Source organism: Mixophyes fleayi, chromosome 4 (genome assembly GCF_038048845.1).
Source record: "Mixophyes fleayi isolate aMixFle1 chromosome 4, aMixFle1.hap1, whole genome shotgun sequence".
Classification (NCBI taxonomy): Eukaryota; Metazoa; Chordata; class Amphibia; order Anura; family Limnodynastidae; genus Mixophyes; species Mixophyes fleayi.
Window position 1 is genome coordinate 51,245,940 of NC_134405.1, and position 26,243 is coordinate 51,272,182.

General features: G+C 41.0%; 1 protein-coding gene across 1 annotated transcript; it reads right to left on the reverse strand.

Moving 5' to 3' along the window:
* Nucleotides 1-936: 936 nt before the first annotated feature.
* On the reverse strand, nucleotides 937-24,938 carry STXBP2 (syntaxin binding protein 2). The gene is made up of 19 exons (XM_075206985.1): nucleotides 24,799-24,938; nucleotides 17,046-17,095; nucleotides 16,282-16,363; nucleotides 15,428-15,504; nucleotides 13,317-13,395; nucleotides 11,020-11,123; nucleotides 9,369-9,517; nucleotides 9,099-9,183; nucleotides 8,503-8,633; nucleotides 7,060-7,167; nucleotides 6,924-6,981; nucleotides 5,816-5,881; nucleotides 5,539-5,619; nucleotides 4,687-4,825; nucleotides 3,943-4,049; nucleotides 3,701-3,799; nucleotides 3,415-3,503; nucleotides 3,176-3,333; nucleotides 937-3,020 (listed from the first exon to the last, which is right to left on the reverse strand). The coding sequence occupies exons 1-19, from the start codon at nucleotides 24,833-24,835 to the stop codon at nucleotides 2,959-2,961; spliced, it is 1,761 nt and encodes a 586-aa protein (XP_075063086.1). The 5' UTR covers nucleotides 24,836-24,938; the 3' UTR covers nucleotides 937-2,958.
* Between the last annotated feature and the right edge of the window lie 1,305 nt (nucleotides 24,939-26,243).

Here is a 26,243-nt window from a genome sequence, read left to right on the forward strand (position 1 = left end):
GTAGAGGTGTCTTTAAACTCCATCCAAGGATACTAGGTGGAGGAAAATTCCTGGAAGTTGTATTGACCCCATAGGGTGAGCTCATCCATAGAAAGACAATAATTGATTCTGGTGACAGATTCCGTGATAGAGCCGTGGGTGGGGGGTACAGTGGACCGCCAGTGACGGGGAATAACAGCTTCTGCAGCATTATTCAGATGGTTTATGAGAGACTTTTTGTAAGTGGGTATCAATGTATTGGGGGAGTGAGAGAAGCCAAAAACAGGGATTGTCTGATCCCCCAATTTCTCTGGATAAACAGATCACCGTTTTCCAACAGAGTTTAGGGCAATCCCACCATATGTGTAAAAGGGTTCGAGCTGCACCTCCAGCAGGATGCTGAAATCTCAGGAGAAAATTTGTGAATTCGGATAGGGGTCAAATACCAACCTGATAGAATCTTAAACTGGGTCTCAACTACTGATAAGATGAGGGAACTCGTCTGTGTGTCTAGAAATATTATCTGCCATTTATTATCAGTGAGGGTCCGAGGTAGATCCCTATTCCAGGCTTCTACAAACTGAGGGACTGAACAAGACATATCATCTAAGAGCACTTTGTACAGCAATGTAATGCCTTAGAGCGGTGGGGGCTAAGCACATTAACTCAAAAAGCGTTGGATCCCTTCCAAAATCTGCTATGTGTCCTGACGAGGGGATAAAATATAAGTATATATTTGTAAGACAGCGAGCCCATCCAGTTTTCTTCTGATTACATATTTTCATATTTTGTTTAATCTATTTTTGATTGGTTGCTACAAATAATTATGTTTTTACTATTGTTGATTTTCTAGGACTGGCAATTTTGTGTTAGAGCAGCATTTTTTGGACAGTCACATTAAGTCTCCCAAAGCACATGCATGGCTGTAGATGAACACAACTACTGCCACAAATAGAGACATCGGTATACTTATTCTTTATTATTAAATTATCACAATCACAGAGCATTTTCATTAGACGTTATTACAATCACTCACTCTACATTGGAGAAATTTGTACGGTGACACAAACTTTACCACCGCTTGAATGATGACTATTAGGGAATGTATTGCTAGGTGTATGCTCTGTAGAAATATACATTTATAACATGTACTATACACTCTACAAATTGGGAGTCATAGCTTAGATGTGGATAAACGTGGTCCTACAGCTTTACCCAACACAGACCTTACAATCAGATCTCCCACATAAAACTCCAGAATATGACAGTGCGAGAGACAAGAAGTAGCAGAGACAACTAGTTTATAATGGCACAGATAATCTCATTACACTCATACCAGAAGTTACTTGCTAACATAGGTGCAAACAACCAGACACTTGCTTCCATTAGTCTAGCTACTACTACACAGAACAATGCTGGTTACCGATTGGTTACTATCAACAATGCATCTTTATTATTAAATAAGCTTTACTAGGTACAAGATATAAGCACGTTGTAAATAAAAAAGGAGAAGCTGCTATTCAATGGAAAAGAAAATGAAACAGATTTAAAAAGGTGAGAAGACCACTTACAAAAGAACCATTCTAAACTACAATACTGACTTACAGCTATATAAATGTATATATATTTCAAGATGAAAAGGAATGTTATTTTCAATAGCAATATTAAAAAAAAAAAAAAAAGGCAAAGCACCGTATGTAGGAATATTCACAAGGTCAGATGTGTACATACACTGGATTGTGCACTTCACTCCAGTTTCACACCAAATCCTTCCTGCTCTCCTAGTACAAAACATCAGCAGTCTTCCCACTACAGACAGAATGGAGGAGAAGCTAATCTCCCTGGGAAGGGTGACGCTCCCTGACCTCACCCATTCCTCTGACATCTGGAGAAAAGGCTCCACCAGCCTTCTTCCCTGTAATTCAATGCCCCAAAGCTTTATAGAACTCCGACAAACTGCTGCAGACACTTCAAGAAAAAGCCATCCATCTCGTATATATAGCATATAAAAGAAGCATCTCTTTAAAAAGGAAAGCATGTTACATAAATATGTATTCACACATACTTCTTTCAATACGTGAGGCGTATGAGCCCCATAAAACAACCTGTGTTACTACATGACAAGATAGAACGGTGTTTAGCCATTAGAATGCTCTGTTTTTATGCCTGACAACAACAACTCCTCCCACCAAATATCAGTTATAGCCATATACTTTTGTCTTTACAGACTTTTGGCAAACGGTGACCTGTACTAGGCTTCTTCTCAGCATGACATCACTCATTTTTGAACAGTTTGGAAAACATGGGTGAAAATAAATGCACGGATAAGACGTATATAAGGTGCAATGCCCATCACAGGATCATACCTACAAGGGTTGAATGTCATTAAGTAGAAGTCATGAAATGTCTATGGAAAGTGAACCCTACTTACCCAGATTATTGCAGTGCTAGTAAATATAACAATCCTTCCGGTGTTTCAGAGGTGAGGGTGGACAGGTAGACTATCTGTCCCACAGCAACTGCGCACTAATGATTATAAGAATATCCTTACATTAACTCTTATTAAAGACCCCGCTGTAAATTCTTCATTATTTTATGGAGTTTTAGTAAAAAATATATTATCAAAAAGTCATAGCAATTTAATAGGGGGTGAGAGAAGAGCAGAGGACTCAAAGATTCTAACAGGGAACTAGTTGTAGATATCGCTGGAGATCGGACAAGATAAATGATTGTGCGGTTATACAAAGTGGTTTAATAAGGCAGGTAGGTAGCCCCACGGACATCTGGCAGGATGGAGTAGGTGTAACAGCTCCTCTGTGAAGAATGTCCTCAATGGAAAGAAACACAAAGGACTTTGCAGTCTCCATTGTTGGTATGGTCGCAGTCTGACACTGGGGAGGACGGAGAGCCAGGGTGGAAAAAACTTGCAAAGAATAAAAAAAAAATTATAAAACAAGCTCTTCATGAATTTTTGATGGGCTACTGATCCAGAGACTTCAGTCCATCCAGGAAGATGGTGGGTGTTAATATGTGAGTAGATCCTAATATGGAACACAAAGAAAGAGAAAGTTCAGTGAGCACAATGCAAACGATAGAAAGGAGACCAAATAAAATAACTTGCAGGCATGTTTTTTCATTTAAAAAAATAAATAAAATAAAATAAGAAAAAAGACAAAAATGATTATTTAGAACTGACCTATCAGAACCTCCCATTTCGATTCGGTAGCTTTGGTTAACTCGTAGGCACATCTCATTTCTGACATGGAGACCCCACCCAGGACATAGACTAGAAGCCGGGGTCCAGATCGGTATTCTGCAGCACTACGCGTTTTGTGCCAGTGTCCAAACCGCGCACTGAGAGATACAGACAAGAGTATGAGAACCAGAGACTGGAAAGGAGTTCCAGGCATTATACACAGACTAAGAATTCCTCACCTCACCACTGTGGGGGCCGATCCTACTTGAGCACAAGGCTCTGACACAAAAGGCCATTGTTTTTTATCCAACTTATCATCAATGGCATCCTAAAACAGAGCAGAGAACACAGAGTTCATTATACTGTTGTTATCGAGCACAAACATGGGCAATACACAAGGTTCTATTAGCCTCTGTCACATCCATAGAAGATAGTCAAAGTAGAGCTAGATTTAAAGGCTGCAGCACATTGAGCCTAGAAAATACTAATAAAAACATTATAGATAAAGGTCAACAACTAAATTACCTCCATGATGTCTTTTAGGGCTGGCGTCCAACGCGACAGCTGGTAGGTGGACTCTGGACGGACCTTTCTCTCAGGCTTGTTGGGAGTAGAGGTTGGTTGCTGTGAAGAGGAGGAAAGAAGATGACGCAGTCTCACCATGTAGCGCAATAGTTGTGTATAGTCTCTGGGACATAGTGTAAAACAAGGAGCAATCTGCAGACTCTAGAGACATAAGATGGACAGGCTATAATCGAATACCATACCCCCAATATCACACGGGTCCCCAGGTGTTGCAGGTTGCGAATAATGTTGCTGTCACTTTGAATATTGGCATGCTGGATTAGTTTAGTTAAATTTTCTTCTGTTATACCTACATGCGAGAAAATGACAAAAACAATATTAAATTAATTTCAATTCCTTGACACACAGCAACAACAATGCACAAGAAAGAAAATATGGCCCTAACATTTATCATACAGATGAGAAGAGTTAGTCGGTTTGGACCATTATAAGTGACTTTGGCCAACAGAGATATACAGTTGCAATGTATTTGTCTCCTCAAGCCTATTATTAAAGTACTGCCGACGTTGTTTGATGGCTCCAATGCCTATTACCAAGGTATGTCGTTCAGCATCAGCCTGCCCTGATCTATATGTGATGCAAGATTGAATCAATTTGCCTCATTCAAGTCATGCATTGCCCTATAAAATGTTTGATCTTACATATCATTAACAAAACAGTGACTAGTAATATTATTCTAAAAAGCAGATTGGGTCTCCTGTTTTAGTTTGTCACAGATATATTGGTCAGTAAAAGGTACTTATATATAGGTGCCTGTATGGAGAAGCAGGGTCAATATGTCTGGCTGGATATTGAGCATACACTATTGTTCTCTCATATGATTCATAATTATTATTGCTCTGCTGGGAGCAAGCCTGCCACCATCAGGCAATAAGCGGTATTACAGAATGCTGAAGTATTAAGATTGCCCTATAGCAGAACCTTACCATTCTTCAGATAGATATAAAGCATGATAATACGGATTTTGTCGTAAGGTTTGACGTTTGGATCCAGTAATACAGGGACAATAACCTTCATTGGATCCTTCAGTTTCTCGCCCCCTGCGTCAGAACCCATGGCCAGGTCCTTTGAGGGGAAGAAGAAGTAGTCAATCTCTTACAGGACCTCTAGTTGTATGCAGTAATCACTTTTCACATCGTTAGGACTTTCATGTATATAGCAGCCCATATTCACAACCTTTCAACCCCATAAAAGTTTAACTACCCTGCCACATAGGAGTACATTGCAGCTACAATACCACACAAAGTTTTAACTCACTTTTAATAATGGCATCATTGACAAAAGAAAGGAAGGGAAAAAAAAAAAAAAGTGAGCCTAAAGGTGGGTGTGATGGTGGGTATGACATGCAATTATGTAATGACATTTAGGGGCAAATAATTAGCATGAATACTTTACAGTACAATTCTGTGGTTGTGATATGACATTCACTAACATCATTATAGAGCCTGTGAGTTTGAGATCCACCAATTGGACCATTTGCCTATATTTGTGCATAAGGCTGTCCCTGTATGGACAAGTAAAGCAGTGGTGGCACATACATCGATATAAGCTTAGTGCCCCTGATCTCAGCAGTCTATGAAATTTGACAACAGACTTCTGAGAACAACCAGGACAATTGCGAATATAGTCGAAGCAGAGCTCGATCCGAATACAGTGATAATTCCCCCATTTGGCACGTATGTATTAACCATGAAAGTATTATCTACATATGAACTGTAACACTATAGGAATAAGCTTTCTTAGCGGTCGCTTTCTGTCCTTGGTCACGACAGACATACCTGTTCCACAGAACAAAGCTTTTCTATGGTTCCCTTGAAGTGCTTCATGCAGTCCTCTGCCAGGTGAAGGTGAGTGGAGTACTGGGAGCGAACAAGGAAAAAGGAGGAAATGGTAAAGTGTTGGTCCATAAAAGTTCCTAGATAACCTGGATTGTTTTGTTATCACTAGTTCACCCTTCGTAATCCCTGCCCCAGCAATTACTGCCAAGAGCTACTTATAACCCCCCATTTCCCTTGCTCTTACAGTGACTTTGCACCCCCAAATAACAGCACTTACCTTGTTTAACTCCTTCTGATACTGGGGCATTTTTTTCAGTATTTGGGACAAATCTTTGATGTTGGCCTTAAAAGAAAAATACTAACGTTACAAGACAAAGACCAAGTGGTTTGCATGAAGCGATCCTTCACCAGCTGCTACATATTCCACCAAACACTGTCTGACAATCTAAGGGAAGTTACAAAATACAAACACAAATCTACTATCCATACAGATCTCTTATCCTGACAGCACACAGTGGTCATTTAAACACACCACCTGTCTTGGACAACCATCTAACCTTATCTATGTCTTGTAATATAGTGGGAGCTATTCTACATTTAATGATCTTCTTTTACCTAAAAATAATCTGAGGATGTTCCGGGAGTGTGCCTCTTATATGGTGTCTCTACAATTGGATGTAAACATATCTATTTTCATATCAAAATGCTATGTATTCAAACATAAATGTATATTATATGATTATTAGGATTCAATCTATTATATTCTTCCATTAGAGAGTGTTTGTGAGAATCAATCTTATCTGAGGACTAAAGTATTACTTTCTATAACCTAGCACACGTAGTATGCTGCGTGGAAAAATAATGGTGGACTTTTATTTAATTTTATTTATATTTTCAATTTACTTAGTTATGTTTGAAAATACATTTAAGAACTTGTACTGCCTGCTGCACAGATGGGATTTGTTATCTTACAGGTTTAATCAGTGAAGATAGTCAAAGTGTAAAGCAAGAGTAGTAAACTTAAATGTTCTATTAGCTAGGTTAACTGACATCCTTTGACTTCATAATATATCGTTTTCTGTGTGTATCTGGGTGTTTAAGTGCATTGGATAGAAGTGTTTGTTGCGGTCACTTCTCTTTGCACTGCACCTGGTTATTGTAGTGGGCGCTTTTCTCACTTTCACAGCGAGTTATCTGACACAAGTGAGAGAAATCGGTTGTCGGTACGTGTACTACATAAGGAAGATGTCTGAAGACTCCAGTAATTAATTCTGTTATACCATTAGATGAGCCATGCAGTTATTTAAACACCCTAATATGGAAAATGATTTGCACTATTTATATGTAACCTACTAATCATGTGCACATTAGAGGACGAAATCTACCTTGTCTGTTGTCATTCTTTTACTCTCACAGAATGATCTCAGAAGCTCTGTCACTTTCCTGCAAGAGGAGATACACGTTCAGAGGAGGACATGGGGACACAACCCTGCGACAGGCTGATAAAATACATTTGCTTACTTGGACACGTCTGCAATGTGCATATGACGGAGCTCCACCCACAGATCGTCATCTTCATCTAGAAGGACCTGCTTCTCCCGGGAATCCCCAATACCAGTGGTCTCATAGCTGGAAGGCAGAATGACAAATAATGGGGTATTAATGAGGGAAGGTGAAAGTAACAAGATGCAGAAACAAAAAAAAAAAGAAATACAGAGATTGCATAGCCTGGGTGATGCCACACATTCAGCAACTTGATATGTGGTATACTCATCTATACTTCTTCAGCCTACTGAATGGCTGCCTGCATTCATGTAAGTGGCAGACACATTAAACACTGTACTTATGTGATCTTAATGTCTATATATTTGTTCAATACTCTTTTATATTGAACCACATTTAATTTTAGCCAGCGTTCCTCCACAGCAGTGACCAGGCATTCCTGCACATGGGGGCTCTGTTGAATAATACGATTCCTACAATGGATAACCTAGGTAGAAGCACAGTGAATACAAACACTACATCTAGTATATTTCCTGTGACATACACAGTGGCCAGCTTGTATTGTGTGGTATAAATAGGCCATTGTTGCCGCAATCCATGGACATTCACATGTCCTTCAAAAGATTCATTGACATCTTAGGTATAATTATAGCTGCTTAGCAAAAAGATGCCTTTACACAGTCTCCACATTTCAGGGGCTATTTGGGTGCACTGCCACCCCTCTTATCCTTTATACCAAAGGAAGGCAACCCTCTGGCTCTCCGGCTGTTGTGGAACTACAAGTCCCCACATGAGCTGCAAGAAAGCCACTGGCAGTACCACAACGGCAGAGAGCTGTACGTTGCCTGAGCCTGCCTTACACAAAATAACAGATAAAACTAAATACTAAAGAAAAAAAATTAAACAAATCACAAATCACTTATGAAGGTTTTAAGGGTTAAAATGTTCACAACAGACTCAAATGGCCTATTTAGTAAATATAACCTATATCCTGCGACTGCATGCTATATACAGCCTCTGGTAGAGAGTAAATAGCACTTTAGTACTCTCCAGAAGGCCAGCCCCGCCACCGGGCCAAATTACTGACATTAATTAATTTTAAATAGATTAGTGTGAAAATCTGTTTGTGCTACTCGGCTGGGACCCGATGACGTTGGGATTGTGACAATTGGGTGTGGGCTGGCCACGGACAGAGCTGTCAGTACAGCTAGGGTCACTGCAGATGGCAGGAGAAGTAAAGGATATTTACACTCCACCAGAAAGACTAAATGGTCCAAGATAGCATACTGGTTATATTTGCAAAACGGCCTGTGTGTTTATGTTGCATATTTAAACCCTAATAAAGAAAAAAGTCTACCAAAGTGGGCTCTCTCTGTAAAGAATGGAAAATATATGTATAAAATTGAGATTGTTAGAGCCATATCTGGAAAACACACTGCACCAGTGATCTGTAGCACCTACTTGTATATGTCTTGTTGAATATCTAGGAGATCGTAAGTCATAGCCTGAAAGGTGAGTTCATGCAGGAGGGGAGATACAGGGTCATAGCCACGATCCACAATGAGAAGCTGGGAGCGGGACTTGTCTGGGCCCTGGGATGGGAGAGAAGTTGGTGAACACACAGGGAGGGAGAAGCTGCATTCAGGACCGGTATGAAGGACCAGGAGTGTGACAGAAAGATGCTCAGAGCTGAAGAGAAAGGTGGAGAACAGAGACACAGAGCTGAAGACAAGGAGGTAGAGGGAGAGAGCGCTAAATAGGATGAAAGAAAACAGGACAAAGACTACAAGAACAGGAAAAGGTTACAGAACAGGAAAAACAATGTGAGAGGTTGGAGAAACAAGCCATGGGAAATGTGGGGTTTTGGATACCATTTCTAGGTCACATCCATCATTATTACCCCAGTTTAGGACAGCATGTCCTCTACAGATGTTGACAGTAGATAATGAAAGCTGAACAGCTGATGAGCACTGCTGCCAAGATGTATTAAATTCATTTCTCAATCAAGATATAGATAGACCCATCCCAGAAAAGCATCACAGCTGATGACATCTCACCTCTCCCATACTGGGGTTATCTGCTTTGAATGCATTTAGCCTGTCTTGCACCATGTGAGCGAGAGTTGTGTTGTCCTCGTAGCCACTGGCATAGAAAGAAAAACAACAACCGTGGTAGATGTTAGAATTATGGGGTGATAACAGAAAAGGAATTTATTGTGATTGCAGGGGATATTCTGCCTCTAGAGTGAAGGACCATGAGATCAGGCCTGTGAGACTCGTTATATCAGAATGCCCACCAGCACAGAAATGACAGAATGTGGGGCTTACCTGCGGTATCGGACAGATGGGTACTCCTTCAGTGTCTCACATAATGTGGCAATCTGTTCCGCCAACATTTCCAGGCACCTGTTACGTTCTGCCTTCTCCACTTTGCTGAAGAGGGTGCGAAAAGAGTCCTTTGCGTCTGAGCAATAGACCTGGAAGTGCAGAGTTTGTGTCAGAAATGTCCTACGTTATGTTCATTTAAAAATGACCAATTGTGTCATAAGAGCAGGAACATAACATTTACTGAAACACATCTGCTCAATTCATGATCAATAACACCAAGGTGTCACAGAATACGTCTTCACCAGTAACAACACCGGCTCTCATCGCTATGTGATAGTTGCAGTAATAAGCACTATATTTAATGCTCATCTCCTTTTCTAAAAGTTTGTGAAACAAAGACCTTCCCTTCTATTGGTCTATTTATTGATGTCAGGTATGGGCGCTGATGCTACCGGGCCCCCCACCGTTTATTACTAGTTATATTTAACAAATCTCCTGTTTAGATTCTCCATCTTCAATATTGTGTACAGCACTATGAGATCTGCAGGCCACAGAGATTATTATAGGAGGCCTGAGATATATTAATGTGCACGTTCATCACACTTCCAAATTGGTTGACTTGACTCTATAAATACACCACCTGCTGAGAGCAATGTGTGTGATCAGATGTGTTTACATTACTTTACCAATCACTATGAGAGGCGTTGTCGTAAACCATCAGCATATTAGAACGGATATCAGTCCGTATAAAATAGCCTTTATAACCATCACATGTACCAGCAAGTTCCTCTGACACTTCATTCTTTGGTTTCGCTCAGTGCTGTAAATACCCACCCATTTTTAATTCATACTCCCTATGCCATTATTTCTATGGTCTTACAGCTGAAGCATAGCATATACATAGGGTAATCCATGGATAGTCCTGCTGACTACATCTAAAAGGTCGGGTGTAGTGAATGAGGTCATCTAAAACTACCTAACAAACAAGTATATGTATAAAAACGGCTTCAGTCAGTCAGTCAGTGTGTTATTTCCATCACAAGGCAGCAGGAAAAGAAGTAACAATAAATTGCCAATTATCTTATTAGTAATAGGAGGATAATAAATTACAGGATGGTGTTCTATTTTATTTAAAAAAAAAAACAACACATTTTTCAAACATCTGAATAAATCAGAGTGTTCCCTTCATAGATTCTGTAGTGTTGCTTGTATTAGGTGACAGGTAGAAGTAACGCTACAGAAAGCAAGAACAAGGTAACATACTGTATAAGAACTCTTATTTTATCATTTACTTGGTAAGAAAAGTACTTCAGGTTAGAGATGAAATGCTCCTATGTCACGTCACACACCCACACCCCCCCAATCCAATCCAATCCCAAGAACATGACACACGAGGAGGAATTCAATTCCCACAATGAGCTGCCAGATATCACTGCGATGTCTGGCTGCTGTCATTTCCGGGCACTACATTACCCGAATGAATATCAAAGAATTGTCACAGATCATCGCTGGGAATTGAATCCCCTCCCCCCCCGCCAGAGATGGAACCATGGGCTATCCAAATTTTCTAGTGTTCATGTGCAATGGTCTATTCAATCATAAAAAGTACAAAGTACACTGATCTAATATGATGGTAATAAGTATGCCTTACCTGGCACTCGTAAGGCAGGAACGCCAAATTAATTTCCTTTAATGTTTTGATCACTTTTGGCACCCTCGATTTCCCCATCTCATTAAACAGTGACTCAGGACAAGCTGTGGAGCAGAGGTTTATAAGTTATTCCACATTCTGACCACTAGGCTCTGTAACCTTCCTCGTCCTACTGTACACGTGCCGGACCACTTTATAGGTCTTATTTAACAAGGCTCTCCACACAGGGAAAAGAATTCCAACAAGTATCACCACCCCATATAACAGTCATGTATGGCTCATTCCACTGGCATTCTAACCGTTACAGCCTTGTGAATCCTCAAAACCATCAATCAGGCCACCAGACTGGGAGATGAAGTGGCAAATTACTACCACATCCAATAATACAGAACGTCTCATGTGATGCCCAACGCGCTAACTGTAGTTCTGGGGACACAAGGCGATCATTTAAGGCAGTGGTGGTGTAAAATTTCTACAGGTCGGATTTAGAGCTAGGTGCAAATTTTTCCTGGGTGCAGAATTTGCAGCGGAGCAAACCATGTTGCACTTTAAGGGGTGCAAATGCTATTTCTTATATGCAGGACAAGTACTGCACACACACATGCTGGTCAGGTGTATTTTAGAGTTGGGCTAGAACACCCCCCTGAACTCCCTCACAAATAGAAATCATGTTATGCATTATATATTCTGTCTCCTTCAGCATAAAATGTTTTTTGCTCTTCATTCTATATTAGCACTTATGTTTGAAAAACACCTTCATCACAAAGAACACCTTTCATAGGCTCTAAATGCTGCAGACATTTGCTTTGTTCAGGCTAACCTGCAGCAGGCTAAGAAATGCCAATGATACACCGATCAGCCACAACATTACAACCACTGACAAGTGAGGTGAATAACATTGATTATCTTGTTACAATGGCACCTCACAAGGGGTGGGATATATTAGGCAGCAAGTGAACACTCAGTATTTGAAGCTGATGTGTTGGAAGACACTGAGCAAAATGATTTGAGTGACTTTGACAAGAGTCAAATTGTGATGGCTAGATGACTGGGTCAGAGCATCTCCAAATAGCAGGTCTTGTGGAGTGGTCCCGGTATACAGTGCTAAGTATATACCAAAAGTGGTCCAAGGAAGGACAAAGTGACAGGGTTATGGCGCCCAAGGCTCATTAGTGCGTGTGGGGAGTGAAGACTAGCCCGTCTGCTCCATTCCCACAGAAGAGCTACTGTAGCACAAATTGCTGAAAAGGTTAATGCTGGCTATAAAAGAAAGATGTCAGAGCACAAAGTGCATCGCAGCTTGCTGCATAATGGGACCAAGTAGCCGCAGACTGGTCAGAGTGCCCATGCTGACCCCTGTCCGCCACTGAAAGCGCCTACATTGGGAACATGAGCACCAGAACTGGACCATGGAGCATTGGAAACAGGTGGCCTGGTCTGATGAATCAGGTTTTCTTTTACGTCATGTGGGTGCTGGCATTCATGTGGATATTACTTTGACACATGCAATCTACCTAAACATTGTTGCAGACCAAGTACACCCCTTCATGGCAATGGTATTCCCTGACGGCAGTGACCTCTTTCAGCAGGATAATGCCCCCTGCCATGCTACAAAAATATGTACAGGAATGGTTTGAGGAACATAACAAAGAGTTTAAGGTTTTGACTTGGCCTACAAATTCCCCAGACCTCAATCCAATCTGTGGGATGTGCTGGAAAAACAAGTCAAAGACACCATGGAGGTCCCACCTCGCAGGACTTGGGTGCCAGATACCACAGGATGCCTTCAGAGGTCTTGTGCCTCGAAGGATCAGAGCTGTTTTGGCGGCACGAGGGGGACCTACACAATACTAGGTAGGTGGTTTTAATGCTGTGCCTGATCGGTGAATATGGGCCTAGCACATCTTGATATATACAGCATGGTGGCAGACCATTTTAGGGATGGATATTCATGAGAATTCAGCAATCAATTAACTAGGAACCAGCGACATGGCTGAGCCACAAGCTCTCACGCTCAGTCATGGCATGTTCTGATCATGTCACAAAGTCCTGTTTAATCCATAGGATGAATATCAGTTCAGCCCCAAAATGCTTCATCTGTGTGTAGGTGACGAGCCCGCTTAAATAAGCCTTTTTATTTAGTATCCACAGGTGTCACACTATCCTGTTACTATTCCCCTCTCCTATTGCAGACAAATCCAGCTTTTGTAGCAGTAGAGCAAAGTGTCAGAATGTACTACTTGTCACCCCACCCACCACAGGTGATGATCGCTATATTCCAGCCCTGCAATACTCACTGTCTGTGAAGAATATATGAACAGCTTTGTACATAGGAGAACATAAATCTTTGAAGTCCGATATAAGAGCTTGGACAGACTGTGCAAAGAAAAAAGATAAAACAATGATAATGTTAATATACACTAAGCAAGTCGCTAAAATATGTATTGAATGTCTTAATAACAAATAATATATGCTGCGTATATTAAATACAGGTCAGCATGGACAATGGTAGCCATGAGATGTGGGCAGATTGTAACAGAGTACAGCATATTTAACCATTGGATGACAATCAGAAAATACACATAGAAGCCAAAGATAAGAAAGATGTTGCATAATAACATCACAGATAACATTAGTGCTGGATAATACTGTAACTATTCATGGTAAAGAGCAGCTAGGGGTCAGTTTATATCCATGCTACAATTGATTAATTTGGTTTATTTGATGATGCTTTCCCCTTGGATTGTAGTTTGTTATGAAAGAGATATAACCATGGCAGGGTGAATAGAAGGAACATATTGTTGTAGTGCAGTATGGCTAAACAATGTAATTATTATTGTATGTTCTAAAAGTAGCATCTGAGGAACTTGTCTAACTGGTCCAGGCCATGACCGTGAGAATACAGCCTTTATACACTGAGGAAGAGACAATGTGTTCTTACAGTTTATGCAGGTGAGCAAGAGACACAGTAATTTATGTAACATGTACAAATTGCAGCATAGGGTTGTGTCCCCGAAAAAATTACTTTTTTTTAATTTTATTTTTAAATGTCCTTAGAGGTGATGGAAACTGAGCCTCAGCCTCGACACCTTTCCTACTTTCTAGACATACAGCACTCACCTAAAAAAAAACATTTAAACACACAAAAAAGGCACATATAATAAAGAAAGTCCCACTATATAGATAAATATAAATAATTGTTACTAAACCAACAAAAAAAAGCATGATTTTAGGACAGATAGAAAAATTTACTTTAATGAAGGGTGTGGTCCAAAAAGACCCAAAATAGGAGGTTCAGGCGGCTTCTACGGGACAGCTCCAAATGTCGGCATGAAGGTGTAGTGAAGGTATGCCGATATACACAACATTTAGGTGCACAAATAGAAATTAATTGCACCGCCGCATATTTTGTAGTTCATAAACATCCTTTACTGACTGTTATCTTAGCGTAGTCATCATGCGTCCAATCCTGTGATCAAGTTGCTAGTTTTGAGATGTATGGTATAAATGAAACTCAAATTGGAGTGCGAAAGGGACGTGGTTCATTACAACTTCAGAGTAAGCTGGGAGTCTCTCGCCAACATTCCTTGGAGCTTCAATCTACTTTGCGTCAATAACATATCATTATCTCCAGTACAATACGGAAACCTTGTCAGTGCATCTACTATAATGTTTCACACTATACTGCTATTGCCGCACCAAACACCCTTAACATGAACTGTAGTACACCCATGGCAACCTGTAGCATTTGCCCTGGTGATATCTACTGATATACAGGGAAAAAATCTGTTGCTAGTTTATTAATGAAAAGCCATAGTAACGCAGCTACAAACACAGGGAGAATATGCTTATCATACAGTGGAGATTTGCCAGTTACATTGATATCATAGGAATTATGGATTTTCTATTTTGTCATTTGGGGAGATACAATTACTGGCGTTTTCCAACTGTGCACATTGTCAGCCTTTACGGTAGGAATTTTCGCTCATTGTTCTGCACAACCCTATGGGGTGCAAGAGAAAATGAGCAGAGATTCCTTCCATAACACATCTCAGTGAATTAAATCCCCCCCTTAGAGTATCTAGAAATGCAAACATCTACATTTTCTTATACAATTTATTATACAGGCCAACTATAAAGTCAACATCTTGAAAATAGAGTAAGATGAAACATCTAACTTTGTTTTTCTCTCATACGGAACACACAAGACAGAAATCCCCTGACGCGTTTCACAACTGTGCTTCCTGTTTGAGAAAAGTGTGTCAGATATTCTGTTCTGAACTGGTAAAACTAATCTTACATAGTGACAGAAATCTAATATGCTTATAAACAATGAAGTATCCACATGTGAAATGCAAGAATGGATATCATATGACGACTAAAAATATATACACAAGGATTGAAATACCTTCTCAGTGGGGGTGATAAGATAAATGGCTTCCAGGCTGGGGATCGGTTCTCTCCTCTTATTAACGTCTTCAACAACTGAAATGTGCAAAGGGAGAAGATATGGTGTAATTGTGCACTCATACTTTCCAGTCCACAGTCCACCCTCGGTAACAGAATTTACACAGTGTAACTGTAATGCACCTGTATTTAGAATGCCCAAATCATGCCCTTATGGCCTCTTGCAGGTCAGTGGCGTTAATATGCTAGCGCAGTACGGTATGCATATGCAGACACAAGTTAAGCACATCCCTTTGAAATGAATCACATTTACATGGATGTTCAAATAACTAAGCTAAGAGACATACATTTTTGCTCCTACATAAACTGGGTGCAAGTATTGGAGCTGAAGAGAATTATGAGTGGCACGTCTTTACTCTGGACTCATCTCTATACACTAGATTTAAGGTTGTGCTTAACTGAAGATGTGTGTAACTCAATATACAGATTTAGTAAAGCAGGTGTGCAGACCCATCTTTGTTCATACACAATAGGGTCATATTTACCTTCAATTATAAATCTGGCCCTGCATTTCAATATCCCTGAAACTATATTTTAAATAAAGGTTATTACATTTATTTTACTTTCTCCAAATGCTCTGAAAAAGTATTGGTATAAATAACTCAATCCGGTGTGCCTCCATATATAACTGGTCCTATACTAGACACCAATGGTACAGTTACGAGCCCTAAACCAGGACCACCCTGTATCAAGCCCTAAACCCCCCGGTGCCGAGCCCTAAACCCGGGATCACCAGTGTTAATGTCTGCACAAATCCGCAACTTCAAGCATAACATTCTTCCATTACAGACTTACTAGTGATGCCTTCATCCAGTATATCTGACATTTTACAGCAGGAGGAGAGTATACGCATACTAGTGTGATCCACCAGCAGAACCTACAGGATACAGAGAGAATACAATCACATTGATTGCCTGTAAAAATACAGGAGCTGATCTGTATAACAATATGAATTTGTTTATTTAGAATTTACTACATACAACTCAACCAACAATTACCTAAAAAAATACACAATTAAAGCAGACATGAGTCAATATGCCAAATTATACTGAGAAGGAACAATAGTGAACAATGGGAAGCTGACTGAGATAGAGATAAAAAACTAGATAGACAAGGAAAACAGGCTTCTATACCAGGCATTTATAGTAAAATGATCTCTAGCCTTGGATACCACATGCTGTACAATTGTTGTACAAAAAAGAGACCATAAGGTTTCAAGGAATGTTTATGCCAAAAGTGATCCAGTATAAACGGTCACTCTTGTTCTCTGGCAGCTCTGAAGATAGCCATGTATCCACAGGTGAGGAGACTGCTGTGAAACATGTGTAACAGGCTAATTATCAGACTTCCATGTATTGACATGGAAGAAGGTGCCTGCACATCTACACACACTATATGGAGGGTCGTTGTGATTATGGCGTATCAGATGTGATGTCAATAAACACAACTCTAGGATAACACAGAGTGGATGAGTTAGGGAACCGTACACACAGACTTTCTCAGTGTATATGAGCGAGCGTCTGCAGAACACCACAGGAATCATTACCCTGGACACTTACCTTCCACTCCCCATCCTTCTTTACACTGCCAATCACCCCATTCAGGATTTCTGCAGAGGACAGGAAAACAAGTTATTCCTAACAGCACATATCTCAATACCACCGGAAACAAAATAAGATATTAAAGAAGCATAAAGATATAATCCACCAACAGGGCCACCGTGAGTAATCTCAGGCCTTCTTACGTCCACTTGTTGACCCACCACCCTCTCAGGCTGCAGGTACCTGTGGCTGGGACCCAGGTGATTTTGTACCTACCACAGTCCTCTCGGCACACCTGTCACAAAGTAAAACAGTATACTGCGAGAAAATGACTAGCTCACTCACAGCTACTTCCTTCAGTGCATTTATGATTGGCCATCTTTAATATACAAAATGGCTCTTAGGCCACACGGATACCACAGTGTGTGGCCCAAAAATGACCACAAGGCCCAATAACGAGTCAATTGAAATTCAATGTATTATTGGGAACGTTGCTAAACGCATTTGGAAGATTTACAATAGTCGGCCTTGTTTGTGTTTATTTTATAAAAGCTCTTACAGGCCCCAGGGAAGCCAGAAATGACTACCTGCCTTTCCACTCTATGAGCTGCAATAACAATGTTATCATTTAGGTTTTATCTGCTTGATATTAATATAGATAGGTTAGGGATTGGGTTTGATGTTGGGGTTTGATGTTGGTATTTATTAGGTGGATTCCATATTTGTCTGGATCGATGCATCCCTGTAACTTTTCCATACCAGCTGCACAAGACCTCCTCAGTATGTTGTAAAATGTCAAATACCCATACCATAGAGATCTATAATACACCTCTCTGTCCCCCTTTAGAGGGTAAGAGTGGGTGTGGACTGAATGCATGCATGTACTGTTTCTTTAAATACTTTTGTGGGGGTGAAGAAAGGCCAATTTTAGTCATAAAACAACTTCTAATGACCCACTCTAAAACTTGCAGTAGAAGTTTAGATGTGTATGGATGGGGTAGTACTAACAGCATGAAAATAAAATCCCATTTCTGCCGTTTTCTCAAAATAATATATATATTTTGCAGTAAACACTTATCCCTGTGTAATCGACACATAGAGTAAGTATATTCTGGTCATGAAGGAGTGAGCCAGCTCTGGACATGAAGGGATTAAAGAATATTACCTTCATTATCTTTCTGCATGCATTTAAATGGTTAGCAATATGGTTTTTATTCTCTTAACAGGGAAGAAGCATTGCATGTTAAAAAGAAGAACTGTATGATACAAACTGCAATATGTGGGTGATGTGTTCCTGTCGCACATAAAAAGAAATATGGAGTTTTTCCATCACGTTAATGGCATTTACGTGCACCCCTCACATTCTCCATATGGCCATGCTGCGTTGTATTTTTGAATACTCAGCACTTTGCTTTTTGAGATACAAGTGATTAAAGAATAACAAAGGGAAAGGGAAAAATATATTTAAGCAAATGGAAAAAGAAAAAAAAAAAGAAAAAGAGGAAGTTTGATGCTACAAAGCTGGGCGTGTGTGACTTGTAGGAAATCCTGTGATAGTCTATCACTTGGTAGATAAGCAGGGAGCCCCTGAGCTGAGCTACATGCAACAGACTTCTGTAACATAGTTCTTGATGTATTTACAAATACAGGCTTAGGCTGTGTGGTGTAATATGACTAGGCTGGTCATATACTGGACTGCAAGACCTGCTCTGAGGGTGGGTGCATGGACAGTTCCTCCCTGATTTATATATGTATACACATAACTCAGGAAATAACAGCACAAGTACACAATCAGGTACAGCAGCTCAAGATCCGTTTTCTTCACATTGTGCATACAAAGAGTGCGGAAGCTGGCTCGCTGATTTGTATAAATACATACAAAGTCCAGGAACTAACTCTGTATTTACAAAAACAGATACAAAACACACAGTAGCTGAATCATACATAGCCTACTGGGTGCTCAAGTGCTAAATTCTAGCTGTGATGTTGCATTTCAACAAAAGCTACGTGGGCAAATCAAGCAGAGGCCAGCAGGACAATATAAAGTGTAACCACTGACTACACATGAGACAGATATTTTGAGCACCCTCTGCTAATGGGTCTTTGTACTGAGCCACAAAACTTGGAACCTTGAAGTTCTAATTAGGGGCCATGAGGTCCACCTTGGGTGTTCCTCATCTGCACCTGAGCTAGTGAAACACATTGAACAGGGCCGTAACTAGGGCTGTGAGATAGGGGACACCACCAGGGTGCAGTTTATGAATATTTTAGGTTCATTTGTTTAAAATGAAGGGCTAGCTGGGCGGCATTTTTGTTTCTCACCCCAAGTGCTAACATTTTAAATGATAGCTCTGTTGCTGGATGCAGTGCCCATTTTGTCAACAAGCCAGTTCTCCACTCCCCCCGATGTGAACGGGATATATATATGTGCACAGGTAAGGGTCATTGTTCAACTGTACTCATACCAGGTGGCCCACAAGGGTCTCACAGTTCAATGAAGGAGGGTTATGAATACAGGCCTCATTTCCAAAACATTTATGGGAGGTCGCAAACTGTGAGGAAGTTTAAAACGCTGCACCAACCTAGACCCATCTAGCTAATAGAGGGTATGGTGGGAATGAACCAAATGCTGGAGACTAATTGCAGATCCCTGGTATGGAACGAAGTAAAGGTCCTGTCTCTATGTTTAACACCACCAGTCCTATAACCTGCATGAAATCTTGTGTCCACACAAAGCATGGACAATGGAGCGTTAACAGAACTTCTAGCAGTTGAGCAACCAGCCGATTTGTGAATTGGCTAAGGCTAATGTAAGCTCGTAGCGTTATGCTTCCTTGATTAAAAAGTCATACAGTTATGGGGGTCATCATTAACCCTTGGTAACTGGAGCAGTTCAATGACCATCACCACCAACGTTTCTCAAAGCCATCAACAGACAGAAAGGAAGTACCACCAAAAATTGGAAGGGCAGGCCTAGGAACAAAAATTGAAAGGAAATGATGATGCACTGGGCAGATCAAGATGTGGAAGTGTCCTTAATATGATCAGAGACTTACTCAGTGCTTCATTGATGCCACCACTGTATACAGAAATACCATTTGGAAATGGAAGGTCATTCAAAGGTTCTCAGAGGTTTGTAGAATACCACTTCAGGTTCCATTGAACCACAACCTCAGAAAGAAGAGGACCTCCAGAGTTTGGTATAGAGCAAAACAAATCTCCTGTCTTTATGAGAAAGACTGAAAAATAGGTCTGAGAGTAGGAATGCAAATTAAATACTGCACTCCTGGGAGACCACCTGCTAGACTAAGTCTTGGGTTTGGAGGTGGCGCACAGGGGGGTGACCATGCGGAGTGGCGCACAGCGGTGTATGACCGGCAGTGAATGGAGACATGAAAGATATGTGACTGGTCAGTAACAATGGTTGAAGCATTGGTGTGGCGTTACTGCTAACATGGAGATATCCATGTCCTAATTCAACCTGTATGTGTGGCTGAAACATCAGTATGGTTCACGGGTACCCGAAGACCGTAAAGGGGGGAACCGTACAGAGGTGAGCGTGGGGGAGACCGTACAGAGGCGAGCGTGGGTGAATTTGTGCAGAGGTTTTTGTGGTGAAGATTATGCGGAGGTGTGAGGGGTTGCGCGGTGGTGTGTGTGAGAGTATAGTGAGAGTAGTGTATGACTGTCAGTGAAAGGAGACATGAAATGTGTGTGAATGGTCAGTAACAATGGTTGAAGCCTTTGCGTGGTGTTACTGCTCACATGGAGGATATCCATATGCTAATTCAACTTGTATGTATGTCACAATGTATGGTACAGAATCCAACACAGTCTGCGCTGAAAGAGGGAGTCTGCTTTTCTCTCACACTATTGAGCTTCTCATGAAAGGAGCAAACAGGTCTAGTTATTACTTTTAGTCTTATTTTAGAGATAAATGGTATTTATGCTTCCTGTCACCTGGCTGATCATTGTATTAAGCACAGGCCCGAAGATGAGCTTTCCCTAGTGGGAATACCAGCCAGGAAATACTTTGACGTGTGCTCCACAGACCAGACACTCTGTCAGAAAATGCAGTGAAAGGCAATGGTATACGTAGATGCGCAAATGGTGAGGCTAACAACCTCAGGGCACCACTTCCAAAATCAAGAAATTTAAATAGTTGGCTCTGCCCAGCTCAGAGGGGCAGGTACCATCAAAGAGGCCCTTCCTCAACCAGTCCATGCAAAGCGAAGAAGTGTGCAGACATGTACCAGAGGCCAAAAAAAGATGAATTGTCTTCCACATTCATGGTGTCTAGAATTGCCTTAATAGGGCTACCAAGGCCTTTACTGACACTTTCGGGCATCATTAGAGTTCTGAAAATAGCCAGGTACTCCTAATCAGAGTCCTGAAAATAGCCAGGTACTCCTAATCAGAGTCCAGACCAAATTCTGAAAAAAGCCTGTGGTCATTGTGAGTCAGAGTCTAAGCCTGACAAGAAAGAGGCACAACTGAGAAGAGGAAGCCGCTGATTAAATACCCTGGTGAGCAAGTGAAGTGTGTGCAAAGGACCCAGCCATGGATCTTCAGTGATGGCTCTGGTCCCTGGTGAATTGGCTGCATTCTAATAAATATTCACTCAGCGCAGAAAAGAACTGGCTTCAATGTGCCTTTAGTATGTGTACCCACTAGAATACCTCAAACAGATTCAAGTGATACTTCCATCTGTTTATTTAATTTCATTAAAACAGTTGAATGTATTTGTAAAGCATAAAACATACACAAAGCTAATGAGTAGGGGGGTATTTCTTACCTATGTAAGTACATTAAAGTGTTGCTTAGAACACATTAATATACATTAAGGGGTATTTTGAATATATGTAAACAGTTTATGTGGTACTCCTATAAGTAAAACACCTTTGAAGGTACTTGTTAAACATTTGCTGAGATAAGGCTTTTGGGTTCAAATACCAATGTCCCTCTTTCCTTCAAAGCTGTCCCTATTTAAGCTCTCTTACAGATTTTAACAAAAAACAAAACAAAAAAACAACAACTTTTGGCTCACTGGCTCCCAAAAATATTTGTCTACTTCCTAAATATCAAAACATACAATCTGTGTGTTATTATAAGCTGTGTTTGTGATTTGTTGCGTGTAAAAGTCTGCAAAGTGTAGTAGGCATCTATAAATTCAAGAAAAAAAAAAAGACCCAAAACAGTATTTATTACCAATTACTTTTAAGAATATTTAGTGAACTGTTTGGTGGAATCTATCCCAAAACAAGTAACCCAGTCATTTCCACAGCTGTGGGTTTTTTTTTTATTTATTTCTTTTTTTTAAAAAAGGGGGTTATCCTCAAACTACCTGGCTTGTATGATTACTGACAATAAGCCTTTCTTCCTAAACTGACAATGCACACATACTGCTTTTAATATGCTATATTTACCATATCAGTACTGTGAACTATGAGATTTAAAAAGAACTGGCCTAAAATGACAGCGTGTTGTGGGGCTACCAACAAAACACGGCCTCTGATCACCCAAATTTTATTGTTCCTGGACAAAATTGCAGTCGGCCTATGACCATTTTGACTTTTGTGTGAGGAGACAATGACTTACTGCAACAAGGGACAATCTGTTCAATTAGGTCACTCAGGTGTGTGGTCAAGTGAAAACACTTTCTGCTTCAATTTTGAAACATGAGCTGTAATTAGGAAGAAATACGCCTGCTAGGATATACGTCTCGCTTGATAAGCGGATTACCTACACAAACAAGTTGGTAGTTTAGAACACAAGAAGACGGAGTAGCTCAATAATAAAATGCACTAACAATAAAATGAAGAGATATGTTGTAGACCACAATTCAAATTTCTTTGTGACCTAGGACAAGTCACATTTCCTCTATGTATTCCAATTAACTAGAGAATTAGATTGTAACTTTAGTTTGTCGTGAAAACATACCGAACATTTCAGTGTGTTGAGCGCTGTATACAATTTGCAAGAACTACATAATAAATAATTAAAGCTCAAAAGCACAGAACATCTCAGAAATATGACAGCATCTTTATTAATGGTTTGCTAAATAATCAAATCTGCTCTAACAGCAAACACATTTAAGGGTGTGCAGATTACTTTAATCATTGTCACAGTCAAAATGAGAACAGTGTATGTGCACCACATCACCCTGGGCATGCTTGGCCCTACTGAAGCACCAGACCGGACAGTCAGGATGGCCAGGCAGTCTGCTAGAATCGGGATTGTTCCATCTCAATCGGGACAGTTGGGAGGTATATTCTAATGGCCAACGATCTGCTATAGAAATATGCACTTGTTCATGCTCCCTGGCAGACTTTTAGGTAGACACAGGTAAACAACACTGAACAGACAAAAGACACAGCAGCTACCCAACATGACCCGAGTACTGGACATGAATAAACATTCTGTGCAAGCCTTAGGTAACCTGTAGCTCTCCAGCAGCACTGGGACTAGAGTCCCCAAGTAACTAACCAATCTCTGGTTTATACAGGCAGAAGACACTAGACTACACCTATGGAACATGACCAGACCTCTGGACGCTATCATCATACTATTCTATTTGTCATCATTATAAAGCATACAGGATGAGAACAAATACTGAGAAATGCAACCACAAGCAAGGGAATATTGGTCAGTCAATAATAAAATCCTGGCCCTTGTTTGGGACATAATCTAGGGACACATAAAAGATCACATAAACAAAAATAAAGACAATGTGGAAATTATGAGGAACAGGGAATTTGAACAACAGAGTTTGAAGGTATCCCATAGATTGTAAGCTTGCGAGCAGGGCCTTCTCACCTCTTTGTCTGTTTCACCCAGTTTGTTTATTAGTTTATTATGTTTGTCCCCAATTGTAAAGCGCTACGGAATATGTTGGCGCTATATAAATAAATGATGATGATACTACAGCAAAAGCTTGTGTACCCGACAGCTCACTGGCTGGATCTTACATTTTATTTGTGTCCCCGACAACTGTGGTAGACACTTAAGTGTTGAGAAAACAGGGATCATTCAAGTGGCCATCATATGTACTCAGATGTCCAGCCAAAATGCCCTTGATTACCACACAATAAAGGATTTGACAAATCCAGGGCTGTGCGATAGGGGCATCTGCACAGGTTGCAACGCTGAAGGTAGGTAGGGGGGGGGGGTGCAATTTAGGAATATTTTAGGTTCATTTGGTTAAAATTGAGGGCTAGATGGGCGGCATTTGTTAAGGCTCTGGACAAATCTATACTTTACAATTCAGTCAGAAAACAAATCATTTTACCCAAGTACGCTAAAAATCAAACAATTTGCACCTCAATTTTAAAGGAAGGGACCTAAATTATATTTTAGCATGTAGAGGGAAGGTATACCCAAGTACACTACTTAAATTAACTATAGCACTATAATATACAGATATATTATGTCAGATACCTGGATATTTCTGTGCACACAATATGACACAGCTGTAATATCCTCCAGCTTGTGAGCACACACTTATATCTTACATATAGAGCCCATCAGTACATACTTGCATAGTATAGTAAAGTGTGCATATATTATATATCTTTACACTGTGGTGACTATTATAATAACTCAGACATATCCTATAGCATGACGTCACTTCCTGTTATCTTATGACGTCACGTTCCCATAGGCTAAGCTGGCACTCTGCCCTCTCAACCGGTCTGCCTGGCACAAACCGCTAGGGCTGAGCTCTGCGCACGGGTCCGGACGAGAAACCCCCCATACAATGTGGGACACTTACTCTCTCCGACCACTGCCTTCAGCCCGGACGGCGCCATCTTGCCTTATCCCACCACCGTCGCCAGTTTACGGTCCCCCGAAACTTCGGCGACTTCCGCGTTCTGACGTCACAGTCACTCGTAACATCACGGGAGGAGCAGGAAGTCAGTTGCTAAGGGGAGGATACAATGGTTGATAGGGGAGGTGGACAGTGAGCCAATTACGTCAATTGTTTACAAGACAATCCGGAACTGGCATAGGCGTGGCCAGATGACGTCTAACGCCTTCGGCTATAACAACGCTGGAGAGTAGGAAGGGGGCGTGACTACTAACATGGGCGGTGTTAACGTGATTCTGAATTGGTTAGACGGGTTCCTGGTGTTCATTGGTTGCTATGGGCGTGAGGAAGTCCATCAATGCTGGCCAATCATGGGCTGTTGTATCAGTGACGTCTCAGTGCGGGAAATACAATTGCGTCACACAGATGTATCAATAAAAACATCTGTCGTGTTTCATATACACACATTATTATATACATATATAGATGTATATATAGATATATAAAGTAAAAGAATATTACAAGTCACCAAGGAGTGGTGACTAAGTAACCAGGCTGTGACAGCTACAACACTCTGACTCCTGTCTCCAGCATTGATTTGTCATAATTGGTGTATGATGATGTCACAAATATGTTTACAAGAATAAAAAACTTATCCCCCAAATATGTTGTGACTATAGCTGCAATGTAAGGTGAAAATGTCATATATGCACAGCCATGTGGGTGGCCAGTCTGACCGACACCAAATGTTTGAATATGGGCTCTAAATGATCTCCTGTCCATACTCACATGTGACTGACTCAATAGGGACTGTTGGAAAATCCAGTTGTCTGATAGCAGCAATCTGCTAACGTGATTAACAAGGGCTCCATATACTAACTGGGTCCCATAGGATCCAGCTGTTTCACCTCAGTCTCCAATTTTGCTGCCTAACAACCATGTGGACGGCCACCACTGTGCCTCTTAACCTGTGTTTATGTTAGCACAGTGGTTAGCATTGCTGCCTTACAGCACTGGGGGCATGGGTTCAGTATAGTGGCGGATACAGGCAGGATGGGGGGGGGGCGATGGCTACCCCTAGCAGGGGCTTTCTGCCGACAGCTGTACACTGTGCGGGTTCGTTCGGCAGTGGCAGTGTGCTGCCCGGCTGCTCTGATTGTGTTTTAAACACAATCAGAGCAGCCAGGCAGCACACTGTCACTGCCGAACGGACCTGCACATACTGTGCAGCCGCCGGCAGCCTTAGAAATCAGAAAGGGGAAGGGGCCTAAATCGCCCCTCCTAAAATCACCCCAGATAGAACAATTGTCTAGATCCGCCCCTGGTTCAGTAAGAGTCAAACCCTTACCTGCGTGGAGTTTGCATGCTACGGGGGCTCTGGCTTCCTCGCACAGTCCAAAAGCATAATG